Source organism: Hibiscus syriacus, unplaced genomic scaffold (assembly GCF_006381635.1).
Source record: "Hibiscus syriacus cultivar Baekdansim isolate YM2019G1 unplaced genomic scaffold, ASM638163v2 tig00111769_pilon, whole genome shotgun sequence".
Taxonomy (NCBI): Eukaryota; Viridiplantae; Streptophyta; class Magnoliopsida; order Malvales; family Malvaceae; genus Hibiscus; species Hibiscus syriacus.
In genome coordinates this window covers 2,222,791-2,249,804 of record NW_024063172.1, presented here as the reverse complement: position 1 = coordinate 2,249,804, position 27,014 = coordinate 2,222,791, and the positions used below count along the sequence as shown (strand labels likewise).

General features: G+C 32.0%; 3 protein-coding genes across 3 annotated transcripts; all 3 read right to left on the bottom strand.

Annotated features, from left to right (window-relative positions):
• Positions 1 to 4,708: 4,708 nt before the first annotated feature.
• Positions 4,709 to 6,277, bottom strand: LOC120169440 (putative 12-oxophytodienoate reductase 11). The gene is made up of 5 exons (XM_039177584.1): positions 6,130 to 6,277; positions 5,912 to 6,052; positions 5,673 to 5,803; positions 5,418 to 5,594; positions 4,709 to 5,342 (listed from the first exon to the last, which is right to left on the bottom strand). Exons 1-5 carry the CDS (start codon positions 6,213 to 6,215, stop codon positions 4,750 to 4,752), a joined length of 1,128 nt encoding a protein of 375 aa, XP_039033515.1. The 5' UTR covers positions 6,216 to 6,277; the 3' UTR covers positions 4,709 to 4,749.
• An 11,969-nt stretch (positions 6,278 to 18,246) lies between these two features.
• LOC120169862 (abscisic acid receptor PYL2-like) lies at positions 18,247 to 18,819 on the bottom strand. The gene has a single exon (XM_039177946.1). It carries the CDS (start codon positions 18,817 to 18,819, stop codon positions 18,247 to 18,249), a length of 573 nt encoding a protein of 190 aa, XP_039033877.1.
• Positions 18,820 to 21,982: 3,163 nt separating this feature from the next.
• Positions 21,983 to 24,206, bottom strand: LOC120169577 (DNA replication complex GINS protein PSF1-like). The gene is made up of 6 exons (XM_039177692.1): positions 23,992 to 24,206; positions 23,326 to 23,393; positions 22,976 to 23,089; positions 22,700 to 22,868; positions 22,289 to 22,438; positions 21,983 to 22,197 (listed from the first exon to the last, which is right to left on the bottom strand). Exons 1-6 carry the CDS (start codon positions 24,064 to 24,066, stop codon positions 22,171 to 22,173), a joined length of 603 nt encoding a protein of 200 aa, XP_039033623.1. The 5' UTR covers positions 24,067 to 24,206; the 3' UTR covers positions 21,983 to 22,170.
• Between the last annotated feature and the right edge of the window lie 2,808 nt (positions 24,207 to 27,014).

Sequence of the window (27,014 nt, the reverse complement as noted above, 5' to 3'; positions counted from 1 at the left end):
TAATTTTAAACTCAAATAAAAGTACTCATCAATTAAAGAAAATAAATCCTAAAATTATTTAAAACAAAAAACTCTTTTAAAATATAACTCAATTAAATTTATGTTCGTTCGTTTGTTCGTCTACATTCGTTCATTGTTCGTTTATCATTTAAACGAACATGAACGAACACGAATAAGCTAAATTTCTTAATGAACGAACACGAATAAGAAATTTTGTTTGTTCAATTTAAGTTGAACGAACGAACATGAACATAACCTCATTCGTTTCATTCGGTTCAGTTACAGCCTAATATTGATACAATGTTGGTAACCATTAATAATTTAATATATTTTCTTGTGATTTTTTGCTATATTTTTTTTTTTAGATAAATTAATGGTGAAGTATACAAATGGTCCATCGGTTATAGGATACCACTTTAGTGAGTCCATTGACTATTAAAGTTACAAAATGATCCCTTGACAACAGGGAGTTGTTTTATAGTCCCCCAGTTATAGGATACTAATTTATTGAATCCATTGACTATTAAAAGTTACAAAATAATACCTCGACTGTAAGGATCTTCTTTATTGAGTCCCTCGACTATTAAAAGTTATAAAATGGTCACTTGACTATTCATTGAGTTTCAAACTTGTCCTTTTCCGTTAAAAAATTAAGATGTTCTGAGTTTGACGATAACATGTTGACAGAGATATGATAGTTGTTTGAGATTGAGATTATTTTTATCATATCTCAATCAGTAGCTTAACGTACAGCTCAGACTGTCGTCAAATTTTAACGAAAAAGGACGATTTTGGAACATAATGAATAGTTAGGTGACCGTTTTGCAACTTTAATAGTCAGGGACTCAACAAAGTAATTTCTATTCAAAGGACCATTTTATAACTTTAATAAATATATCTTATAGTCAAAGGATCATTTATGTATTTTATCCTAAATTGATAGATTTTAATATAGTTTTATTCTAGTAATTTTATTATCCTTCCATAATAACATTTTTATATAAATTTTAAATCTCTAACTTTATTTAGTGGGGATTAGAAGAAGAATTTTAAGATAAGGAAAGGAAGTGCTCTGAGTAAATTTAGAACACATAACTTAATAAAATATGAGGAAATAAATATAAAACAATTTAATCGATGTATTTATTAAATTTTAATAATATTTTATTGTTATCATTTCCTACCATTATAATAATAGGTTTACATCAGTTACCCTTTTCATCATCGGTTATTTTCACTAATATAATTAATTTATTCTAATATTTGTTTCATTTATGGTAACATAATTATTTACCGGAAAAATAATTTTAGAAGTGAAAGTTGAAACAATGACAAGTGTTTTATAATATATTTAAAAAATTTAAAAACAATAAACATGACATCTATATTTGTGTTGTGGGATTATTTTTCATTGATATCAAATAATAATTTTATTAATACTTAATATTAGTTGAAATATAAATTTTTAATATATATATATATATTATGAGTATAATAATGTACAATAAAATAAACAAAAAATCATTCATTCAATTAATTATTAACAGATGGGGAAGGTTTTTCTTTTTAATAAATTATTTTAAAATTTAAAAACATGAACTCTGAAGAGTATATTGATATTGGAACTAAATTGCCCATATTATTTCAATTTAATAGAAATACTAAAAGAAAGTCATGTCATGATACCTTTTGATCCTGTATGATATTATTGTTGAAAATTTGTGATAAATTAAAAATTTTGAGATATATTTTTGAAGAGTAAAGATGGAGATTTGAGTAATGAATTAATTATTCATATTCTACTTTATGAGATCTTTACAATAGTATCTCATATGCTCAAAACGGTTGAGTGACGAATGAGAAATTGATACTCAAAGTAGGATACATGTTATATATAATATTAATAATAAAATTCATAAATAGTCTCATGGGATACGTAAAATCTTAATTATAATTGATATCTATAAATAATAAATATTTATGGTAAAGTTTTAGTGTAGTTCTACAGTCATTAGGGTTTTGTTTAATTATCATTATTATAATTGTAATGGAGTTAAAAGGACAACTAAAATACGAAGAGCTAAAGTAGGGGCTATTAAGTACTTTCAATTCTCTTCTTCTTCTATAAATATCCTCCCTCTCACACCTTTCTCTCCAAACAAAGTTCAATCAATTAACTAGGGTTTTCAAAGGGGTGCTGTGTTCGAGTCATTGAGAACAAACAAATTTGCAGAATATTTAACACAATCGTCACTGATAATTTTAAGCTTAAAAAAGAATGCCCAAAGATGCAAGAGTTCGTTCCGCTTCTCTTAATCGCTCTAGGGCATCTCCTTACACGTGTAGTTCCAGGGACGATGTTAAATTGTGGGACGATGCAGCAATATGCCCCATCTGTTTAGAAATTCCGCACAACGCTGTGCTTTTACGGTGCTCCTCCTCCAACAAAGGCTGCCGTCCGTTCATGTGCAACAAGTTACCGCCATTCTAACTGTCTCGACCAGTTCACTGACTCGTCGCTATCGTCGCCTTCTACATTCGTGTTACAGAAAATCCATGAGCCGAAGCTTCTCTGCCCTCTCCGTCGAGGTGAGATTCATGGCTGGACGGTGATAGAACCAACCCGACTGGTCCCGAAAGTTTATGAATAACAAAGCGAGGAGCTGTTCTTCTGAGACGTGTGATTTCAAGGGGACTTATAAGGAACTCAGGATGCACGCTAGATCTGCTCATCCTAATGTCCGGCCAACGGAAGTGGATCTAGAACGGCGGTGCGATTGGACTACGTTTGAGCTTGAAAGCGAGCATGAGGACATGCTTAGTTCAGTCCAAGAGTTTGATTCGATTACGTTTGATTTGTTCACATATATCTTGCACATCTACCGTTCGTACCGTTCTCCAATCAGTTCTATACATGCATGAATAATTTTTTAGTCAGAAAAATAAAATTCTATGTTTATTTATTAAAATATATTTTATGAATTTATTGAATGATTTTATTGATTAAAGGAAGAATATTTTTTTATACATTTTAGATCCAAATAATTATGTCTATGAGTATATATTATTAATGATTACAAAAGATATTAAACGAATATTATCTTATAATCATACTATATATTTTAAAAAATTAACTTCTTATTTACTTACTAATTTTTTTTCTTATTTTACTCACTGTATTTTTACTCTTTTTAATTTACTCACTAAAATTTACAAATTAATATTTTTAGTTATATAATCATTATTTTTTCTACGTAGTTATGACGTGACTTTAAATCCTTCTACTGTGTTATGACTTTGGCTTTAAACCCTTTAATCTTACGGTCATTTTGATCGGTCCATGATCATAATTTTTATAAGGTCCTCATTTTAGTAAGTGAGTTTTGATCTGCTGACATGCCTGTTTCTGAAATTTTGATGGTCTTTAGACGAACCAAAATATTATGCCTCTAATTAAGGATTTAAATTATAGTATAAAATTGTGTATTTGAATGCGTTGTGTTTGTCGCTATTGCAGATATAATTGATGATATTACTATAACTGCAAGTATTGTGATTATGAATTTTTAATAACATATGCTATTGTGGACATAACGGTTGTTGATATCGCGGTTCTTAATGATGTTGTTGCCATTACATAACAGTTGTTGTTGCGGTTACAGACCGTTATTTAAATAATTATTCCTAATAACAAGTGTTAAAAATAAATTTTAAGGTAGCTCTATAATAATAATTATTGAAAGAAATGGAATCCTAATAAAAAATATTAAAAAATAAATAAATTTTAAGAATATACTCATAATATCAAATATTGAAAAAAGATTAGACCTCTAATAAATAATATTAAACAATTAGACTCATAATAAAAAATAAATATCAGAAAAGAAATTAAACTATAGCAAAGGTGAAGAGAAGAAATGATTTATTTTTCTTGAAACCAAACAAACCTATTAGTTTTTCTTAAAAATCGCTGATGAAAATGGAGACTTGTTTCATAAAAGGGTTCTCCGTCTTCCCTGTGTTTTTGTTGCCACTGAGGATGTTTCCTACATTTTCTGTAGTTTTTTTTTATAACATAGGACCTTCAAGGCTATGCTAAAGAACCCGACCTTACAAGGTAACCTTCGGAGGAGTTGAAAGAATTCATCACTCTGTCCCTCCGCTTTTTTTCAGGATTCTCAACTAACGTGGTTCGAACCTAGGACATGAGACCGACTTATAATCTCAAGAGCCATTGTTTTGCCAACTGGGCCACGCCTGCTGTGGTTACATTTTCCGTAGTTGTTCTAACGTGCTCGAGGGTTTTTATGTCTTTCTTTGGTTTCGACTGAGAAAATAATATTTATTTAATACTAAAAAATACGAAAATTATATTCGAGATTCAATATGAAAAGTATATTGACCCTGGATCTTGGTGCTGGCAGATCTAGCCAGTAGCTAGTTATGTGCAAGACTGCCAAATTTCACCATGGATTCTGCTTTTATCATTTACTTTTCACAAACTCAACTTCAGTGATTGAACCCACGGATCAAATAAATTTAAATATTATTTTTAATAGAATTATGTGATTACAAGATAGTTCAGGACACGATTACCTGAATATCAAACATCTTAAATTCGATAACTAAACAACAAAATGCACGTTCAGGTCCTACAGGACATTGTTACATGAATCGTCTGTATTATTTTGATTAGAGTAGCACAGTGTTTACCATAAAGAAGTTTCCAAATCCTGGCTCCCAACCAGCTCAAGCAGTGTCTTCAAGAAATGGGTAATCGGTGTAGCCAATAACAGGATCTGGTAAGCAATAGGTGCTCCGATTGTGCTTAGTGAAAGGCGCATTCAGCTCAAATCTTTTTGGCAAATCCGGATTCGACAGAAACAATCGACCAAACGCCACGAGATCGGTTCGGTTTTCGGCCAAAGCTTTGTTCCCGTCATCTTTGTCATATCCTCCGGCTACAATGAAAGTGCCCTTAAAAGCCTTCCTCATGGGAAGCAAACTTTCGGTGGTTTCGAAACTTTCTTCGGCAAGTTTCATCCTAGGCTCAACCATATGGCAGTAAAGGATCCCATATTTGTTCAATGACTCGGCCATGTAAACGCCTAACGCTGTTGGATTGGAGTCTCCCGAATCCAAGTAGTCTGCATATGGAGATAGCCTGAGTCCCACTCTGTCCGCTCCAATCTCATTAGCAACAGCTTCGACTACTTCTAATGCGAACCTACAGCGGTTCTCTAGAGACCCGCCATACTCATCAGTTCGATCGTTTATATGATCTTTCATGAATTGGTCAAGTAGATATCCATGTGCCCCATGTATCTCAACTCCATCGAAACCTGTGAATCCAAAAGGCATCTTTTGAGATAAGTCTTTTTCATGAGCTATAAGGGTAAGAAGCACTTAAAACTTGCCGGCTTCCATAGCATTCCTTGCAGCAACTCTATACTGGTTGACAACTTGAGGGATCTCATCCGTCCTTAATCTCCTCGGTGGCGAGAATTTTGCGAGTTCTTCCGCATTTGCTTGAAGTTGAGGCTTCAATTCATTGCTGGTGGAGGAGATTGGGGCCTGCCCATTTGGCTGATACTCTGTTGATCAAGGTAACCATGTGATTAGATGATGAACACAAATCATGCAGGAAGGAAAGACAGTAGAAATGGACATACCATAAGTGGAAGCCCTTCCAACATGCCAAATTTGACAGAAGATGATGCCGCCTTTGGCATGAACAGCATCCACAATGGGTTTCCAGGCCTCTACTTGCTCTTTTGACCAAATACCAGGCGTATCTTTGTACCTTTTATTTGCAAGGCAGAAACCATACTTTTTTAATTAAATGCTACAAGTAATAATAATAAAACATATTCGTATCCGACACTCGATCGAATCGAGAAAGCGAAATTACCCTCGACCGGCTTCGGAAATTACAGTAGCTTCGGTTATAATAAGACCACCCTTGGTGGCTCTCTGGGAATAGTAGACGGCGGCATGGGGCTGAGGAATATTGTTCCAAGACCTCTGTCTAGTCATAGGAGGCATTACCAGTCTGAAAAACAACAGCAACCTCCATCAAATTCGATGATTGAAGAAACAAAAATGAAAGAGAGAGCAAGTATTTATTACCTATGAGAAAGGTTGAATTTTCCCATTCTGTATGGAGTGAGAAGAGGCATGGTTTGTTGGAGTTGAGCGTCCACAATATCTCCCATTCCCCCCCTTAGTTTCTGCAATAACTAGATGCCAAAACCCTTTCTTTGATTCGCCAAATGGAAATGGATGGCTGCAATGGCAGAATGGGGTTTGGATGAGTTTTTATAGAGCCATAAACAGAGCAACCAGTCAACCAGTCCGCATGCCATACTTCATTTTGTTGTTGATGACGATTGAATTCTATTATTCAAACACCTGGTGGGATAATATTTTATTTTCGTGCTCTTCTTTACTATCTATATACAAGTGCATGTATGACTTCTTAAAGTATTCTTTAAATTAATATTTGATTGATTTGTAATATAATTTTTTAATATAGAATTGTTTAAAGGTAATATATATTCATAATATATTTTAATTTAATTACTTAAATAAAAAATCTCTAAGAAAATAATATTTTCTCTGCCATCGGAGGTTATTTAATGAATTTGATTTATTTGTAATATTAATTCAATTAAATATATTATCATTATTATAATAAAATATTAATTTTTTTAAAATGCAATTGATTTATTGGTTTTTGAGAAAATTATATAGGCGGCATTGGAGGTGGAGGTCAGCCATTATATTTAAAAAATGAGTAATGATTAAAATTTTGTATTTTTAATTCAAAAATATTATTACTTATTTTATGATCGTATCTTTTGGAATTTTGACTAATTTACTCTGTCAAGGGTGGCGGCAATATACTTTACAAAATATATATTTATATTGTACTCTTCAAAATTTAATAAAAATATTAATATATTTTTTAATATAAGGTGAATATAATAATATTTATTTAAGATTTTCAATCATTTGATATATGTTTAACGTTTAAACACTTTTATATATGATGGTCGAATTTAAAATTTTAAAAAATAATAATAATTCTTTAATCATAAAGATTATTTAATTGGGTATATATTATACTTTTTAATCATTATTATCGATGCAAATGCAGCGTACGCATATTTTTTAGTCCATAATGTTTAAATATTATATGAGCTATAATTACGGTTTAAATATTATAGGGGAGAATTTATTGAGTAATTTTAATAAAAGAACCTCTACAATTGATATGTAGTTAATAAAAATGAATAAAATTTCATTTAATTTGTTTGAATATTCACCTTAATAGTTAAATTGAGATTAACGTGTTACAATTTTTTAATAAACTTTTCTATGAGACAATTTGCTATAAAATATCACTCGATGTTAATAGCCGTTAACAATTGTTACTGCAATAATGAAATATTGACGTGACATATTAAACCAGCTGACTTAATATGTTTCACCTCCTCTTCTTCTCTCCTTTTTCTTCTTATAATATGCTAGTGATTTTGTTTACAAAATTAAGTTTAAAAAAATTGTCCAATCAAACAAAATACCTTAAACCCATAATTTTAATGTTTAAAACACAAAAAATTCATGAACTTCTAAAATTAAAGCAATAAACCACTGAACCATTTCTCTGCTTACTCTCAGACTCTCGGTTACTCTCTCCCTCTCTAAGAAAAAAACTGGTTGTACTTATAGATCTCTCTCCAATGTAATTATTTTCGAACCTCAATTTCTTTTAGAGCAAAAGACGACGAAGTTTCAATCATGGTGTTGTACGATTCCGCCACGTTAGCGAGGAGTTGCTGCAGCGGCAGCTCATCCTCCACATCTTCCAAGATGCTGTCACCGTCGCAGCAGCAGTAAGATATTGACAGTCTTCTTGCCGGAGTTGGATATAAAATTTGGTCACCGTAAAAGCACCAGTTTGCCAGGAAGTGATAAAGTAGCAGCCTTTCATCCAACAAGCTTTTCGTAAAGTTTCTGTATTACAGCCTTTCATAAATTGTCCTTCACACAGTTGTAATCCGTGCCAAACTTCCAAGCCCATTTCCTGAGCAGCGCTTGGTTCAAGTGGTTGAGATAAGATATTCTCAAACCACCACACTCCTTAGAAAGACATAAAGTTGACCACTTAACTCAGTGAATCCAATTTTTCTCCAAGCTGTCGCCCCAAATAAACCTAGTCATAATAGCACTCAACTTGTTGCATATAGATGACGACATTTTAAAAATTAATAGGTAATAAACTGGCAAGGCTGACAAAACATTTAAAAGCACCAGTTTGGCAGGAAGTGATAAAGTAGCAACCTTTCATCCAGCAAGCTTTTCGTAAAATTTCTGTATTACAAGCTCCCACAGCCTTCAAATTCTTTTGAATCCGAGAGATAGGCCAAGGTACTAAAGGAAAATGCCCCACCGAAACACCTGCTATTGAGGCCCAGGCTTTAAGAGCTTTTTCATCAACATTGATCCCGAACAACCTGCTTTTAGAACAGTTCAGTTGGAGTCCTAACATCAACTCAAACACTCGCAAAACTCTTGTAACATTCAAGATTTGACCTCTTGAGGTGTCGAGACGGTATTAGATTTAGAAAATAAATGTCGTTATTTTCTAAATCTCGTCTCGAAAAAATAAATATTTTTCTTCTTGTATGAGATAAAATACAATTTTGAGGAGTCGCCACCAATCATTTATTGAGGTGTGATTGGTCACCAAAGTACTATGTTATTTTACTGAAATTTATAAAAATATTATTAAAATAACACAAAAATGGTCTACTTACCAGAAAATGAATTCGGGAGTCGGTTACGTGTGGGGAAGGATTAACACCCCCAGAACGCCCAAAATTGGTACATTTGTTTATTAATTATTTGTCTTTGCATTAAAATTCATAAATTTATATTTAATTAATTTACAATCGTATTATTCCATATTCAATCGTATAATTTTATTTAGAGAAAAATCTAAGGAAATATAAAAAATATTTCAATATTTCCAATCAAAGAGAAATTATTCCTTAAAATATTTTAGGATGAATATTTCTCTTTCCGACCGGAATAATAAAAATGTGATAATTCTTCCCAAGAAATAATATTAAAATAATTTCCTATAGCAAAAAATAAAATAAATATATTTTTAAGGTTTTTTTATAAGTAATATATTTATTTATTTTAAAATATCAAAATAGGATATTTAGTTACTCTAAGATAATCCTTTTAATATTCAAAAATAAATATTGTTCTTTAATTAAATTATAAAATTGATTAAATTAATTACCATAAGATATCGGTCAAAACATTAACAATGACAAAATTAATTTTTAAAATTTAATAATTACAATAAAAATAAACCTAAAGATGAGTGATAAAATTTATAGTTTAACCTTAAAAAAATTAAAAATAATAGTTTTCAATAATATTAAATCCAATGAAATTCAACCTAAAGCATGTGGTTAGGTTGATTCATTAAATTTTAATCTAAAAGGTAAAATGAGCAATATCAAATTGATAAAACAAAAACAAGAGCCCAACGTATGGTTCTTATCAATTCACTAAAGACTAAAGCATATATTATGAAAAACAAAAATTAAAATGAAGCATGTGCGTGGTACATATTAAAACTAAAGGGTTGTTTGTTTACTTCAAAATGATTAAGCGCTGAATGATTCTAATATTGAATGATTCAGAGACTCTGAATGGTTTGGCTCTGAATATGACATGATGTTTGATAACTGGCTCTGAATGATTCAGAATGTACTTCTGTGCTGAATCAGTCAGCATTGTTTTGCTGAATCAGTCAGCACTGAATCATTCAGAGGTGCGAAACAAACGCGCTGAATGCTGAACGGTTCAACATTCAGCGTTGAATGGTTCCATTAAGAGGCAAACAAATAGCCCCTAAATCTAGTATTTACCCTAAATATTTAATAAATATAGCAGAGACTATAACGTAATAAAATAAAATAATAAGACAAAATTAAAAGACTTAAAAATCAATTTAGTGGCCAAATCGCAAAATGATATAAATTCGGAGGGATCACATACGTGATTTTCTCAAGAGGGAAATTACACTGAACTAAAGTCAACCATTTCTCTCATTTTCTTTTTTCCTCTCTCTCTCTAAAAGAGAGATGGAAATTCTCTCTGAACTCTCTCTAAAACCCTCTACCGGAGGGAAATGGTCACCGGCCGACCACCACACGCTGACACCGATAGCCACCACCGACCACCGTGAACGATGGTTGGAATTTACCCGAATACACCAAATTAATTCCTTACTCGTCCTAAAGCCGAATTCGACAACCTTTACCCCTAGAAAACCCTCAATCGAAGCAGATCTAAAATTGTATACCTTCGAAGTTCTACTTTTCCAACGAAACTTGGGCTCTCCGACGATGGTAAGGCTTCTCACTCTCCTCTCTCGATATTTTCTGATTTTTTGTGGTTTAGTTACTGCCTTTGCTAGCTTTCTTCCCTCCTCCTCGTTTCTAATCGATGTGTTTTTTCGTTGTCTCTCCTCCTTCTTTTGCAGGTTCGATCGAGTCCTTTTATAAGGCTCGAAGACTCGTTCTTTCAGTGGATTTTGGTGAGTCACCGGATCTATGATGGTGACTCACCATAGATCTGTGAGGTGTACGGCCGAAATCACCCTTCTAGAGTCTTCGATTGCAGCTACAACGGCGGAGCAGGTTGAAGGCGGCGGAGTGGTTGAATGGAGGTGCCGAAATCACCCTAGGGTTTCTATTGGGGGTATTGCTGGATTGAATGGGCCTGGACCTGGTTGGGCTTTTAGGATTTGGGCTTGGGCTTGGACTTGGATCGGGCTTGATGTATTTGGGTCGAGTTTGAAAATGGGCCTGTAATAATATTATTATTTGTAATAATTATAATAATATATAATAATATAATTAGTAACGAGAACAGGACAAAAACTAGTGTCGACATGAGGCATTGCAGAAGTTGATTAAATCATCTGCAAACTACAGGTGGGATAAAAACTAAAAAGGAATTGTTTTCAGATCTGCCCAAAAGAAAACTGTTGAACAAAGCCACATTGACTACCTTTGCCAGCATTAGATTTAGCACCTCTCCTACCAAGTTGATCATCAAAGGAGAAAGAGAGCAGCCTTGGCGGAGACCTCTAGCCATTGGAAACTCCTTCGTAGGCGAACCATTAACAAGAATTGAGATGGAGGTTGAAGAGATGCATTTAACAATACATGAGATCCAAAGATCACCAAACCCCATTTCCTTCATGGTTTTGAATAAAATTGGCCATTCAATGGAATCATACGCCCTCTTGAAGTCAACTTTAAACACTAAACCTTGCAGGCCTTTCTTCCTCCAATAGTCGATCCTTTCATTCGCTACAAAGGAGCAGTCGAGGATTTGTCTTCCCATGATAAAGGCGAATTTAGCGGGGCTAATAATAGAGTTAATACATGACCTCAATCTCATGGATAGCACTTTGGATAATATCTTATATAGACCATCCCCAAGCTGATAGGATTATAATCCTCAAAATCTTTCAGATTTTTTTTTCTCTTCAGAATTTATGGTTGATCCTATTCTCCTACCTCTTACTCGAGAAAAGTCCTTGAAAATGTTCAGAATAAGATATTTGAGATTTGGCCAAAATTTCTTAAAAAATCCATATTCAGCCCATCTGATCTTGGTGCTTTACTGTTATAAGAGGAAGCAATGGCTTCCCAAATCTCCTCTTCCGAGAATTACTTGTCTGAGAAGGTTGATTGTGCGTTAGACAACTTGGAGAAACTAAGGTCCATCTCCTCGATCTCCAAGGAGGAAATACTATTGTAGTCATTCTTATAAAAATCATTGATGCAACTTCTTATTAGCTTAGGCTCCGAGATAATCTTTCCATCAACTTTTAAAGATTTAATAAAATTTATCATTTTTTTATTCGAGGGTAAATATGAAAATACCTCGAATTTCGATCACCATCCTTAATCCACTTAGCCTCGAATTTTGGTGCCAAATACTTTCTTCTATGCGAGACAAATTCTATAACTCCCTTCTGTATAAAACCAAAGACTCCCAATTATTAGATGAGATCCCCAGTTGAAGAGTCGACTCCAAATATTAAACCTTTTTCGGCTCTCAGATTGATTCGACTATCCTCTTATATTTGCTTCCTGGCCATTTTTTAATTTTTGATTTGGTGCCTTTAAGAACGCTCAAGATACCCCAACGCTTGTTTTCCAGCATCGGATTCTTGATATTTGATTCCACCATATTAACAAAACCAGCATCCTCTAGTAGATAACTATATAGGTGAAATGGTTTCAAACCCTAACTAACTTCTTCATTAGCCATCTCAATTACGTTGTGATCGGACAAAAATTTTCGCATGATATTACTAGCCACCAAGAACTGATCAAGTCTAACCGAAATTGGATTTTCTCTGCTGCTACACCAGGTGAAGGTTCCCTTAGAAGAAGAAGGTCTATAAGGTTAGACCGATTGATGAAATTCTTGAGTATATCAATGTTGTGCCAATTCTGAAAGGCCCCAATTTTATCCTCAACTGATAAATATGAGTTAAAATCCCCTCCAACACAAAGAGGAATTCTCGTCTGTTCAACATAGGAAAACAGTTTCTCGAAAAAAAAATTCATTCTCCTCTTCGACTACAGGGCCAAGATGTTTATAAAACCACACCTGAACTGTTTATCTTTAATCAACCCCAAAACATCAATAAAACTTCTATGAATAAATTAGTTTGTAGCTTCAAAAAAATTCTCATCCCACAAACTGATTAAACCCCCTGCAGATCTGATAGTAGGCGAGAAGCAGTGGCCTTGCAATCTGTTCCCCTTCAACCTTCTCAGTAAAGCAGGTTTAAACAATGAGGTTTTGGTCTCCTGTATGAACAAGAAACCAAATTTCCTTTCCTTTCCATCACTAATCTCCTAACCGCCCTTGATTTTTTTCTTCCTTCCAAGACCCCTTAGCATTTTCATTCTCCAAACTCACCACTGTGTCAACCAAACTCTGTTTCCCACCTTTGAAATTTATGCCAACATTTTGCTCATCTCTCATGTAATCAGGGCTTCCTGGAGGTGTTTCGAAGCAACTGCGGACTAGTTGGTATAAATATTTTCTCTCTAAGGAAATCCTCAGTACTCCCCTTCTCGATCTTCGATAAACCTTCTCAAAAAAATTGGTTCTCTACCCACTACTCGAATGAGCTCTGCCTGGAAAAAGGCTCGACTTTGATTGGAACTCCCTTTGGAATAATTCTCTGAACTCAACCCAATGTGACATGAATTATCACCGAGCCCAGCTTGGCGAATATTATATCAGGTGGCAAGGGCAAAAAATTAGGGCAATGATTATAGGCTCATTGTTGGGTTGATCAGGCCCAACAGAAAGTTCATTTATATTTTCCCTTAAGCCAAGACCAACATATTCCCCAATAAATATGTTCTGGTCGTCTTGGGAAACTGGTTCTATATCATTAATGTTAACGTTATCATTATCCATCCTCAATGATGGTTGTTTTGAGCTTGCCATGACATTAATGTCAGAAACATTCCTTGGATTGCCACTTGTTCTCTCCTCCTCAAGCCACGACATTACCCTGCTCTGTGATTCCAGATACGACGGTTGGCTCTCGACCCCCACTTGAGGACTACGACCACTGTATTCCAAACTCTCTAATGACTCTGAAGTCCAAATATCTTCAGATTCATTCCCAAATTCCATATCAGAGTGAACCATACTAAGCGAGGACAACCCAATCTTGATACTGATCATAAACGATCTCCCCTTTGAACATATAGTTATCAGCCTTGGAATGTCACTCGCCACTTTTACAATCATTTTGGCGACTGCCAAGTCTTCCTTCCTCCTTGTAGCTTCCTGAATACAGACTAACTTACCCCATCTATTAACCAAGCTTGAGAAGAATGACTCCTGCCAGCAGTTTAAGGGGACTCCAATGAGATCCACGGGGCAAAAAGCCATTGGAACGTCATCCTCCGATACAAGTAGTCCAGCTAATCGAACCAATATGACAACTCTGTCTTTTTATTCGACCAAGAATCCTTCAGAGCTTTCTCCGATGGGAAGGTGATAATGCATGAGTTCCATGCATAACCCTATCTCATTATTTTTTATAATCCCTATTAGGGAACACTTAATCCAGTCTGATTCCAATAACGGAAAGAACATCCTTGACTCCTTACCTCCTCCTTCCTTTCCATGATCCGCCAGAGTTCGTTTTCCCATGAAAAAACTATCTGACTGATGGTTTCTAACCAACGCTTCCTTGTACGATCTGTTGTCTCTAAAACTTCCTAAAAAAGAGTCCCGAGTCCTAGTTTCCTTCCTTCCCCTTTCGATGATCGGTTTTTATCCATTCACTTCCCTACCAGGCGCCGTTTTTCTTTTATGAGCTTTCTGATATTTTGCCTTCCTCACCGATATCATCATTTCATCAATCTCTGCACCATCTACTCTCTTAATGGCGTTGGGGAGATCCCTCTCACAGGCAAATTAGATAAAGACAAAACTTGAGTTGGAGTACCTAGGTTTGAATGAAAACTCGTACGATCTTACCATGATTGTTAAAAAAATCCCAGAGTGTTCTCAAAATCCTTCTACTCAGGTTGTTGACAAAAACCGTCCAAGCCGCTCTGGTGGAAAGCGACTTTCCCCTACCCCAACGTGACCTCTCATATTTCCAAGCGTCCAAAAGACTCCAATCTATGATCATTATGAATGCATTATATAGAATGTTGCTTCAACTATCCAATATGTATCAAGCAAATAAAGTGTTTGACGCTATTAAAGGAAATTATCTTAAATAAAATTCATTTTTATTTGAATCGAATAATATTTTTTTTCCATTTTGAACATACATTTTATGTTATTTTTTATAACTATTGATTAACGTTGTAAACGAACCAAACGTTCAGCAGATTGTTCGTGAATCGTTTGACGAGAAGTTCGATTATGTTTATTTATTTATTAAACGAACATGAGCAAGATTTTAAGTTCATTTAGTTAAATGAATGAAAAAGAACAAAAAGCTCATTCGTTCGTTTACGTTCGTGAAAATTAGATAATCTGTTTGTTTATGTTCGTTCGTTTATGTTCTCCAAACCCATTTGAAATATTAATACTTAATAAATTTTAATCTTAAGCCCATTAATATTTTAAACTTAATTAATTTTAAACTCAAATAAAAGTACTCACATCAATTAAAGAAAATATAAATCCTAAAATTATTTAAAAACAAAAAACTCTTCTAAAATATAAACTCAATTAAATTTATGTTCGTTCGTTTGTGTTCGTCTACATTCGTTCATTGTTCGTTTATCATTTAAACGAACATGAACGAACACGAATAAGAAATTTTGTTTGTTCAATTTAAGTTGAACGAACGAACATGAACATAACCTCATTCGTGTTCATTCGGTTCAGTTACAAGCCTAATATTGATACAATGTTGGTAACCATTATTAATTTAATATATTTTCTTGTGAGTTTTGCTATATTTTAGTTTTTTTTAGATAAATTAATGGGTGAAGTATACAAATGGTCCATCGGTTATAGGATACCACTTTAGTGAGTCCATTGACTATTAAAAGTTACAAAATGATCCCTTGACAACAGGGAGTTGTTTTATAATAGTCCCCCAGTTATAGGATACTAATTTATTGAATCCATTGACTATTAAAAGTTACAAAATAATACCTCGACTGTAAGGATCTTCTTTATTGAGTCCCTCGACTATTAAAAGTTATAAAATGGTCACTTGACTATTCATTGAGTTTCAAACTTGTCCTTTTCCGTTAAAAAATTAAAGATGTTCTGAGTTTGACGATAACATGTTGACAGAGATATGATAGTTGTTTGAGATTATGAGATTATATTTTTATCATATCTCAATCAGTAGCTTAACGTACAGCTCAGACTGTCGTCAAATTTTTAACGAAAAAGGACGATTTTGGAACATAATGAATAGTTAGGTGACCGTTTTGCAACTTTTAATAGTCAAGGGACTCAACAAAGTAATTTCTTATATTCAAAGGACCATTTTATAACTTTTAATAAAATAATATCTTATAGTCAAAGGATCATTTATGTATTTTATCCTAAATTGATAGATTTTAATATAGTTTTATTCTAGTAATTTTATTATCCTTCCATAATAACATTTTTATATAAATTTTAAATCTCTAACTTTATTTAGTGGGGGATTAGAAGAAGAATTTTAAGATAAGGAAAGGAAGTGCTCTGAGTAAATTTAGAACACATAACTTAATAAAATATGAGGAAATAAATATAAAACAATTTAATCGATGTATTTATTAAATTTTAATAATATTTTTATTGTTATCATTTCCTACCATTATAATAATAGGTTTACATCAGTTACCCTTTTCATCATCGGTTATTTTCACTAATATAATTAATTTATTCTAATTATTTGTTCATTTATGGTAACATAATTATTTACCGGAAAAATAATTTTAGAAGTGAAAGTTGAAACAATGACAAGTGTTTTTATAATATATTTAAAAATTTTAAAAACAAATAAACATGACATCTATTATTTGTGTTGTGGGATTATTTTTTCATTGATAATACATCAAATAATAATTTTATAAATACTTAATATTAGTTGAAATAGAAATTTTTAATATATATATATATATTATGAGTATAATAATGTACAATAAAATAAATAAAAAATCATTCATTCAATTAATTATTAACAGATGGGGAAGATTTTTCTTTTTAATAAATTATTTTAAAATTTAAAAACATGAACTCTGAAGAGTATATTGATATTGGAACTAAATTGCCCATATTTATTTCAATTTAATAGAAATACTAAAAAGAAAGTCATGTCATGATATCCTTTTGATCCTGTATGATATTATTGTTGAAAATTTGTGATAAATTAAAAATTTTGAGATATATTTTTTAAGAGTAAAGATGGAGATTTGAGTAATGAATTTATTATTCATATTCTACTTTATGAGATCTTTACAATGGTATCTCATATGCTCAAAACGGTTGAGTGACGAATGAGAAATTGATACTCAAAGTAGGGTACATGTGAATTGTATTGTGTAAAGAAAATGAGAACTCATATCCCATAGTGATGGGATAACAAGCATGTGAGTGGTTTATATACATCAACTAATTTGCCAATTAAATGTTTTGGGTTGAGATTGTGCCTTATGTGTAGGTGTGGTTATCCAAGCTTGTTAAACTTTAGGGTTAGAAGTGCCCTTGCTGTTGTAGATGATGCAAATATCTTTTTAAATATTATGAATTAAAAATGATGTTATGAATATATTCTAATTAAAGCAGTATTAATTGATTATTTTCAATTTTATTCGGATACGAATTAATATCTTACTAGGTTTTACACAACTCAAAAATCTATTTTCTTCTCTATTTTCGGTGATGACCTCTAGCAAGATATAGTTCGTGATCTCGCAAGTTGTGTTACTGTGCATTGATCATATCCTTGTTGTATCTTGAGAGACAGACGACCAAAAAATCTCGAGCATCAATGAGTGGCCGAAAATTTGTCTTAAATAAGCTGTATGGCTACAGGCCGCAACTAGTTTTTAGTTTGTTATTCAGGTTTTATACTTTAAATTGTATCTTTTCTTTTATTAATAAAATTTGATTTATTTTTATCTTGGATTGTTGTACTACAACAATTATTTTATATCAATACTATTTAAGAAGTTTGTGATTAAATAGCATCACTTGAGTCTCAATTCAATTAGAATTTTATTATAATGTTTTTATTTTAAAATAATAAACAATTAAAAGTCACGGAATTAATGAATGTATTTAAATTTTTATCATTCCACTCATATTTATTTGTTGAATAAATTCGAATAAACATTTTTTTACCTAAAATATTTTATTTTGTAATTATTAAAAAATTAACAAATAAAATCAAATGTGTTTGATGTAACTTCGCATATGATACTATTTTTGCAACTGTTCCGTACGCTTGATATGCAAAAACAAAATCAGAGAACACATATTTAATGGAATTAATGCGACCATAAAGAAAGTAAAAGTTTTCATCATCGACATCATACCACATTTACTTAACTAAATATAATTTTCATCACAATCTCTTTCCCCATAGATGGGGGCTGCCATAGCCAATAGCTTAGCCATCAAGTAACCTTTTTTTTTATTTCATGTAGGCGTTGTTGAAGCAGCTGCCATGGCTACTTCTGCAAGCTTCCGCAAGTTCAACTTCACAACAGTATCCACAAACGTCTTAGTCTCCTCTTCACTGTTCCCTCGCGGTATCTCCACCGTGTAGGACTCCAAAACAACACTATAAACCTTCCCCCCTTCTTCTTTAAACTCGTTAACCGATGTAACAGCTCGATAATTTTTCAGCCTATGATCTCCCCCGACAACCCTAAAGCTCAAAACATGTTGGTCGTCGTCTAATAGTTCTAGCATCTCGGTGCTCGTCGACGCAGGTAAACCCGAGATGATCTTGACTTCTCGTATGCTCCCGACTCCCCCATCTCCTTTCATCGTGCTGCTCTTGACGAAGTGCTTGTACTTGTAAGGGTTTCCAAAATCACGTACGATCGGCCATATGAAGCTTAGAGGAGCGTTTATACGTTGTGTTAGTAAAGATGTGCATATGTTTGGGGATGAAGGGAAGGCATGGTAAGTCTTGATGATGGACTCTAGCCTGGAGGTTTCTTCTTGGGTAAGAATATTATTGGAAGAAGTGGAATTAGGGTTCATGTGTGTTATTTTCTGAGGGAATTTTTCTTGGAAGAAAAATTGTCGGTAATGAGATGATGGTAAAGAGAGGAGGGGCTGGAGGAGGATTTATTCTAATATAATATATTAGAAACATGGGGTACACTATATAATATATTTTAATTCTACACTTTTTTAAGATAATTAATCAGATAAAAATGAACGTATGATTAAAAACAGAGATTTTTATGTATGAAAAAAGAAATAAATAATGTGAATACATGAAATTTTAATTTCGAAAACTCATTCCACTTTATCACTATGATTATTCCAAATGGTGGGTGAGGGTGACGATAGCAATAAAATAGGTTAAAGTTGACATAATTCTAGTACGAGAAGGCCATCAATGAAGCAAATGGGAATTTGAAAATATTTTTGTTTTGAATTTTTTTTAGTAATTGAATTTCATTAATAATGGAATGAATCAAAATCACAACACGTCAAAATATTGAAAAACTTTTGGAGACAATAATCACCAAAATATTCATACAAAAGTAAAATATTGAAACTAAAGATACGAAGAAAAATAAAACATTATAATTCAAAGTGCTGAAAATAAGGAAAATATATTAACTATTTTAGTCATAAAAATCTTATAGAAATGAAATAATATTAAGGCATATTTAAAGTCTAATTTAATGATAATAATAAAATAATATTCTAATATTATTAATGCAGTACGATAAAAAAATTATCAATTCAGAAAATTCTCTCCAAGATGCTTATAAACATATATATATTTATTTATTTATTTATACTTTCAATATGATTATTCCATTGAGGGTCAAAGCAATTACAAGTAGAAAAAAGGCTTCAAATTGACGTACAAGAAGACCAGAAATAAAGCAAGTGGACATTTGGTGAATACTAAGGGTATAATTATGAATTTCATCCCTCTTTTTTATGAAAATAGAAAAGTTAACCATAGAGGTGGTCTTAACCACTAAATTTTGAATATTTTAAGTTAGGCTCCCTAACACTATTAGTTTATAATAAGGACCAATAAGAAAAATTACCAATCTGCGGTTTGCTGTTTTTCTCCGAGTTGTATATTGTATTCTGTTATTTGTTTAAGAATACAAGAAAAATAACCCATTAAGTGGTCGTGTGAGTTTGTTACTCTTATGGTAAATGTGTTAATGATTAAGAAAGATTACAAATAGATACTATCGTGTAATCGATTTTTAAGTCGAAAATGGGCATTTAACACGATCTTATAGGGTCAATATTAAAAAAGAAATAAATCTAAGTCGGATGTGATTACGAGATAGTATATGTCCAAAATATTTTTTAATCATTGACAACACACATGATCGTAGTTATTCAGATTCAAATTTTTCAATAAGGTACATTTTTTATTATCGAGATTATTCAATAAATTCAACAAACGAAGGGATTCAAACCTCTTAAATTAAGTTGACTAAATGTAGGTCGCAATTTATTTATTATTTAATGGGTTTGATGGCACATATATAGCATCTCGTACAATGGTGTGGACTTTGATTTGCTTTAATTATGCACTAATATATAAACATCAAACATGTACTAGTAAAAAAGTTCAATGTTGATGATGATGATCGGCCCAAATTTAAAGCTAACAATGAATTTCAATTGAAGCACAAGTTGATCATCATCGATTTCTGATTTTAAATAAACGGAGACGTTGAGGTTTGTTTACATTATTTTTTTAGTACATATTCGACGGTTCATACGATATTGGAGAAACAATAATTAATTATGTCAGTTATCTCAAAATACAACAACGAAATGAAGACTGCAATTGACATGATCTCTTAAAATACAACAACGAGACAAAGACACATTATACATATACACAACATCATAGGAACCTTTTTCTAATAAGTATGCTTGAAACTGAAATTCGTAACCTAAAAATTGAAATTCATTGTTCGGAACAAATTGAATCATTAAGTTCGAATTTATATCGGGTTTCGAATAAAATTTAGGTCATCATGTTCAAATCTATATTAAGTCTCAGTTCGGATAAATCAAGTTCAAGTAATCGGGTATTCAGGTTCAAATCAGATTTGCAGGTCTAGGGTTAATCTTTTTTTAATCAAATTTCATTGACTCTCATATCCTTTACATGGAGGAGTTGAAGATAGAGGGTGCATGTTTAGTCCTCCAATTGCATTGGTCGTTGGTGCAAAGTTTGTTCATCTTTGAAAGCCCAAAAAATTATAGTGAGGAGTGAGAATGCTTAAGGGTGGGGGTTGATAATTGAGGAAGAAGTTTGTTGAAATTGATGTGTATTCATGGAAGGGGTGATGTTACAAAAGATAAATGTCTTGGAGAAGAAGAATTGAAGGGAGAGATTGATATTTTAACTGTTAATATCACCAAATTTTGCAGTACCAACTCACATGCAGAACTTGTAATTTGCCTTCACAACAATTTGACACCCCTAGCTTTGGAACCATTGATATGTTTTCTTACATCCTTTTTAACAGACAAAAAAAAAACACAAAGAACAGCAACCATCAACATTGGACAGATTTTGTGGGGAGCATACGATGGAATTGTCCCAGAATGTTTTCTCTTACAAGACCCCATATTATAAGCATAGTCCCAAGCAGGCTCATTCTTCCACGCCTTGACACGCCAACAAAAGCTCCCACCACAGACAAGTAGCTTCCTGCAACAAACTGATGGGATCCCGTAGTTGGGATCTTAGGGCTTATATATTTACAGATTAATCAAGCAATGCATACGAGTCCTTAAACCGACCTCGAGGCGCTGGAGATCGGTTATAGCGGTGTATTTCCTCTTACTGGTGATGATGGCTAGGTAAAGGCCCCTGGATATGGGACCTTGACTAAATATGTAGAGAAGAGTTCACTGGCAACCGAGGATGTTATCTCAATAGGTGTTCTGCAAATTCCATTTTGCTGTACATTTGTCTTGATTCCAATTTCAATAAGAAATCCAGAAAGTCAACAGCTCTAATGGGCGTATTTATATTGATAATTTTGTATATAATTGCATGATAAAAAATTAAAACAAGACTTCTATTTTAAATAAAACTATTATTTCTTTTTTTAAATAATCACCCAAAAATATTATATTTCATACATGGGTTATTCTTTTTTAATCTTTTTTGAAATCCCTTACTCTGATTATTTAAATCAATTACCATGAAAGAATCTAGATTATCTGTATCGTCCATTTGGGGGGGAGGGGGGTGGAAGACAAGATGAACCAACAAGTCTGGTAATAGGATGCTTTATTGGCTGCTGAATCGATGGATTAGTATCAAAACACCTTTATTCTGGAGCAGAGGAAGAAGATATCATAGATACACCTCTTTCTGGTTCAGCCTGTCAACTCCTCCATTAAGCCCTATTGATACAAGGAAAGTAAAGAGAAGTCAGTGAAGATGTAGCAGTTGTTTCTCGTGATACAAGGTAACAAACTGGAAAACACCACTCACCCGTGCAATGTATTGCTCGGCATCAGTCCGTTTGAGAAAGTGCATTGAGTGACGAGCAAAATTGGCAGATTTATCACTCAGAATTATTCCACTACCTAAATCTTCAAGCACCCTTATTTTGATGTAGGGATCCTTTGGAGGCACCATATCCTGACAAACCAAGAACATTGGCCATTGCAGTGTAGTTCACAGTGAGATGCTTTATAAAATCTGTATGGTGGAAGACCAGTCAATTCTTATTTAACTACTTGCAGTTATTTGCTTAAATATAGTTTTAAGACATAAGTTCTCTGTAACACCAAGTCACCAACAACGGCTCCGCTTTTAAATTTTAGTCAAAGGTTTACATCAAGATAACCGTAGAGCCATAAGCTTTTACTAGTGTTTAATTCACAAGAGAAGAGGCCTTACCACATTCACATCAAGGCTCAGTTGTGACATGTATGATTTCAAAGACTTGGAATGATCTTTGAAATACTGTTCTTCTGAGTCACTGAACTTCTCCTGAATTTCACGTGGAAGTTCATGAAGCAACCCTACCTTCCATGCCAAGTCTCGTATAATTTCTGCACGATTGTACCTGTAATTGAAATTAGCAGGTGATGTTAGAAACTGCATCTCAAAAAGTAAACGAGCACGAATCAGTTTCTTCAGGAAATAATGACAGAAAAAGTGTGAGAAACTTACACATATGCCATTAGGCATCGCTTGTTGCGAATTAGAGAAAGGTGGTGGATGAGTGATCCATAGTGGTCTGCATTTTTAGCTGTTTGGACTTCCAGTCCCTCCTCTTGCATTTTCCTATTATAACATAAATCACATTTTCCTATTATAACATAAATCACATTTAAGGGGCTGAAATTTCTGTGCAACTACAATTTGGTACTAATGGAATTTAGCTGGTCCATTGACTAAAGAATCGACAAAGAAACACCACCTAGTTCCAGTAGATATAGTTAAAAGAAGAGCCCCAGGGGGTGTAGGAAGGACAAACAAAAACAAAAGGCTAAAGAAGCAAAATTGCAACAAGGAATTACCTTATTAATGACTGGAGTGCATTATGATGTTCATTGCATTCTTCAGTTACTCTCTCAAATAGCTCATTCTGCAAGATCACATCCCATACAACAATTAACAATTAAAAAGAGACATTCGGCACATATCAACTTAAACACAGCTTCGACAGCATATCAGCAAGTATAATGAAGTAGAAGCAAATCAAGAAGGGAAAAAATATGGGTGTATTCTAAAAATGAAACCTTTTCAAGGAAAATCCTCTTGAAAACTGATAAATACAAGTATTCCTCCAGCATTTCACGTCGGAAACAAAAAAATGTTCTCAAATTTCGAGCTTTCGTGCTGGTAGGGTGAGTCAATATGCAAAAAAAAAATTATGTATTCTACACTGAACGCGTAAAGAACATATACATAATACTAAACTACTAAGAAATTTCAATATACAAAACTTGATCCTCGAGGATCTTACAGTGTTAACGATATTTCCGGATATAAACAGCCAATCTTCAGACATATTAGAACATAAGAAAACAGTACATTGATAGACGCCTAAATGCAAAGAGAATCAATGAACCCAGCAAGCAATTTTCCAATTATATCATAACTAGATTTGCTCATCCCTGAAGCATTAAAATGTAAAATAAAAAACGATTTCCACATAAAAATATGCAAGCCAGAAGCCTTACATTGAAAATCTTGAGATGCCCTTTCTCACCACTAGAAAACTCTTTCACCAGCTCGTACGCCTTCCTTCCGTGCATCTTCTGAAGATATAAAAGTCTTCCACCCTTTCAATTATATACTTCACCTTCAAAACCCAAATTATCTTTGAGACATTTCACCGAACACGTCGCACATGTTTTTCTTTAATGTATATACAAGTGATTATGCTCCGAGAACAGCGTTAACAGAGAAATAAAAAAACTTGTGAAAAGTTTGGAAAACAGTAAAAAATGGGTTTGCGTGGAAAATTGGTTTTGGGGTGTTAGAGAGGTGAGAAAGTGGAGATAAGTACATTCTCTCTTTGGATCTAAAAAGCATGGTGGAGGTTTTGGCGGGTGATTTAGCGCCAGTGGGGCTTTAGGCCCATTTTTAAAATAACTTTTAACTAAAAAAACTCGTTTTCACCACAAAATCAATACAAAATGGGTAAAAATGAAAAAAAATTGATTAAAAAAATAATTTCAAACCAACCACAAAATCAAATATTTATAATTTTTTTATTTTTAACTTTTCGTTTGAAAGTAAATTATAATTTTACTCTTATTAATACATGAAGTCAACTCAATTATATATTTACCTTTTATTTTAACAATTTAATATTAACATCCTTAAAAAAATAATTTATCACTTAATAATTTATTTTAATTATTTAAAAATAAATAAAAATTATGGTTTATTTATTAAAATATTAATAATGAATTATTATAAAATATATTTTTATTATAATTGTATTTTTATATTTTTTGTTATAGTTTAAATTGATGTATTTCATATATAATACTAATGTTATTTGAATTTATTTATAATAATATATTTTTATTTTTGAATGGTTAAAATGATAAATATATGATTTAAATTGCATTATTTTAAATTTTAAATGAGTGATTGTAGTTGAATTAGAATAATTAAAATACTATCTTAAAATTCATTTGTTAAATGAGTGATTGTAGTTAAATCAGTATAACTTAAATATTATCTTAAATTTCAAATATTAAATAAGTTACCTTAAAATATTTTTTTATATTTTTATTATAGTTTAAGTCGATATATTTTATATATCATAGTATTAATAAGTGTAAATATAATTTAAATTATATATTTTTAGTTTAAAACATAATATATATAATAGATAATTAATCTTTCCAAACACACATTTTAACAATAATCTCATATAATTAAATTTTAAACTGAACTTTTAAACAACACTTATTTTTATATCTATTTTCGTTTTTTATGTCCATTTTAATATTTATGCCGCCCATAGTATCCAAATGAAAAGCTACTTTCAATGAATCATCAAGCAAGTTCTTAGTTTAATGTTATACATCATGTAACTTTCTAGGGTAAGCTGCCCTTAATGTCACTAGATTGTTAGTTGACTTAGTTCGATTTTAGTTTGACCATTGAAATAAAAAAAAAGTGTCAATTAGATAATATTTTTGGATTATTTTAAATTAAAATTATGATAAAAAAAATATAGAGCATGTAAGCAATAAAGATCAAATGTGTCATTGTAGGAATCTATTTAGGCCCGTTTGGTAATGTTTTCTAAGAACACATTTAGTTAAATTGTTCATTTTACCGTAAAATCAATGTCAAACGGGTAAAAAAAATATGGTGGAAACAGTGATTTCAATTTAACAACAAAAGCTAGGATTTCTAACTTCTTTTTTTTAACTTTACGTTTAGAAACAAATTATAATTTTACTCTTACTAATGCATAGGCTCCACTTAATTATATATTTATACTTTATTTTAATAATTTAATACTAACATATTAATTTTAATATTACTTTTAATAATTTATTTTAATTATTTAAAAATAAATAAAATTCATGACTTATATATTAACATATTAATAGTGAGTTATATAAAACATATTAACATATTAAAAGTCCATTTATGTACTTTTAAAAGTCAATTTACCAAACTGGCCCTAAGTTATCATGTCAGCACTTATGTTAATAGTGAATGATTTGTGGTTTGATTAAAACCAAATTGAGAGTCCAATGACCTAATTGAAAAGATTTTCAGTTCAATGGTCAAAATAGAATTGGACCAAAAGTTTAGTGATCTTGGAGGTAGCATGGCCAACTTCCTAATTAACGTAAAGGGCAAACTACTAGTTTGTTGTCATAATCAATGAGCCCTTTCCCTTTATTTTTCTTTTTTGATTATTTGAGTAATCATGGGCACGACATATCATTAATTGCATTGCAAAACATGCTTTTCTTTTTTACAAAAAATAGATAGGCTTTCAAATATAATGTTGACGATCAATGATGACAAGGACAATTGAGGACGACAGAGGGATATTGATGAAGCTTTTGGACCCTTTATCATATTCCATTATTTTTCTTTATATATGATCATTATTGAGGTTTGGTCATCAATTTCAACATCCCAATAGTTAATATATTATAGTATATTCCTAAAAATACACTGTACATGAGTTTCGTAGATAGGCAGAGGAATGATTTTATTTACGTCGATAAGTATTATATTTTTAAGATAAATGTTGAGATTTAAATCCCTAATTATAATAATTGATATTCGATTATTGATTCATTAAACTATCGATCAAAACAAATTTAATAATACTTTTCTAATATTATAGCATGATTATAATGAGTAATATTTGTTCATATTTTTTCATCTCTTGATAACAAACATGCCATATAGACACGGATGAAATTATGCTTTGTTCTCGGGGTACTATACCCTAATTTTTTATCATTAAAAAATATATAGAGATAAATCCCTATTTAAACCTTCAAATTTTAGTTTATTTCGATTCTACCTATTTTTTATGTTAATTATACATTATCCTTATTTTCTATTATTAATTATATTTTACTACCCTTGAACTAGTATTCTAGCTCGATCCCTGCCTATAACTGCTCGGATTCAATCTTTTAAATAGAAAAACAACCATTTTTATCACCGAAACCATTAAATAAGTTCCATTAATAATACTTGAATCTCC

What these genes read in the sequence shown, in the direction of transcription:
- LOC120169440 (XM_039177584.1), bottom strand. Translation starts at nt 6,215, where the DNA reads ATGGGAGATATTGTGGACGCTCAACTCCAACAAACCATGCCTCTTCTC. An exon ending in TGGAAGGGCTTCCACTTATG is followed by an intron (nt 5,595 to 5,672) that starts GTATGTCCATTT and finishes CTTGATCAACAG; the next exon opens with AGTATCAGCCAAATGGGCAG. An exon ending in AAGGAATGCTATGGAAGCCG is followed by an intron (nt 5,343 to 5,417) that starts GCAAGTTTTAAG and finishes TTGGATTCACAG; the next exon opens with GTTTCGATGGAGTTGAGATA.
- LOC120169862 (XM_039177946.1), bottom strand. Translation starts at nt 18,819, where the DNA reads ATGAACCCTAATTCCACTTCTTCCAATAATATTCTTACCCAAGAAGAA.
- LOC120169577 (XM_039177692.1), bottom strand. Translation starts at nt 24,066, where the DNA reads ATGCACGGAAGGAAGGCGTACGAGCTGGTGAAAGAGTTTTCTAGTGGT. An exon ending in GGCATCTCAAGATTTTCAAT is followed by an intron (nt 23,394 to 23,991) that starts GTAAGGCTTCTG and finishes GTGATCTTGCAG; the next exon opens with AATGAGCTATTTGAGAGAGT. An exon ending in CCGAGCAATACATTGCACGG is followed by an intron (nt 22,198 to 22,288) that starts GTGAGTGGTGTT and finishes TTGTATCAATAG; the next exon opens with GGCTTAATGGAGGAGTTGAC.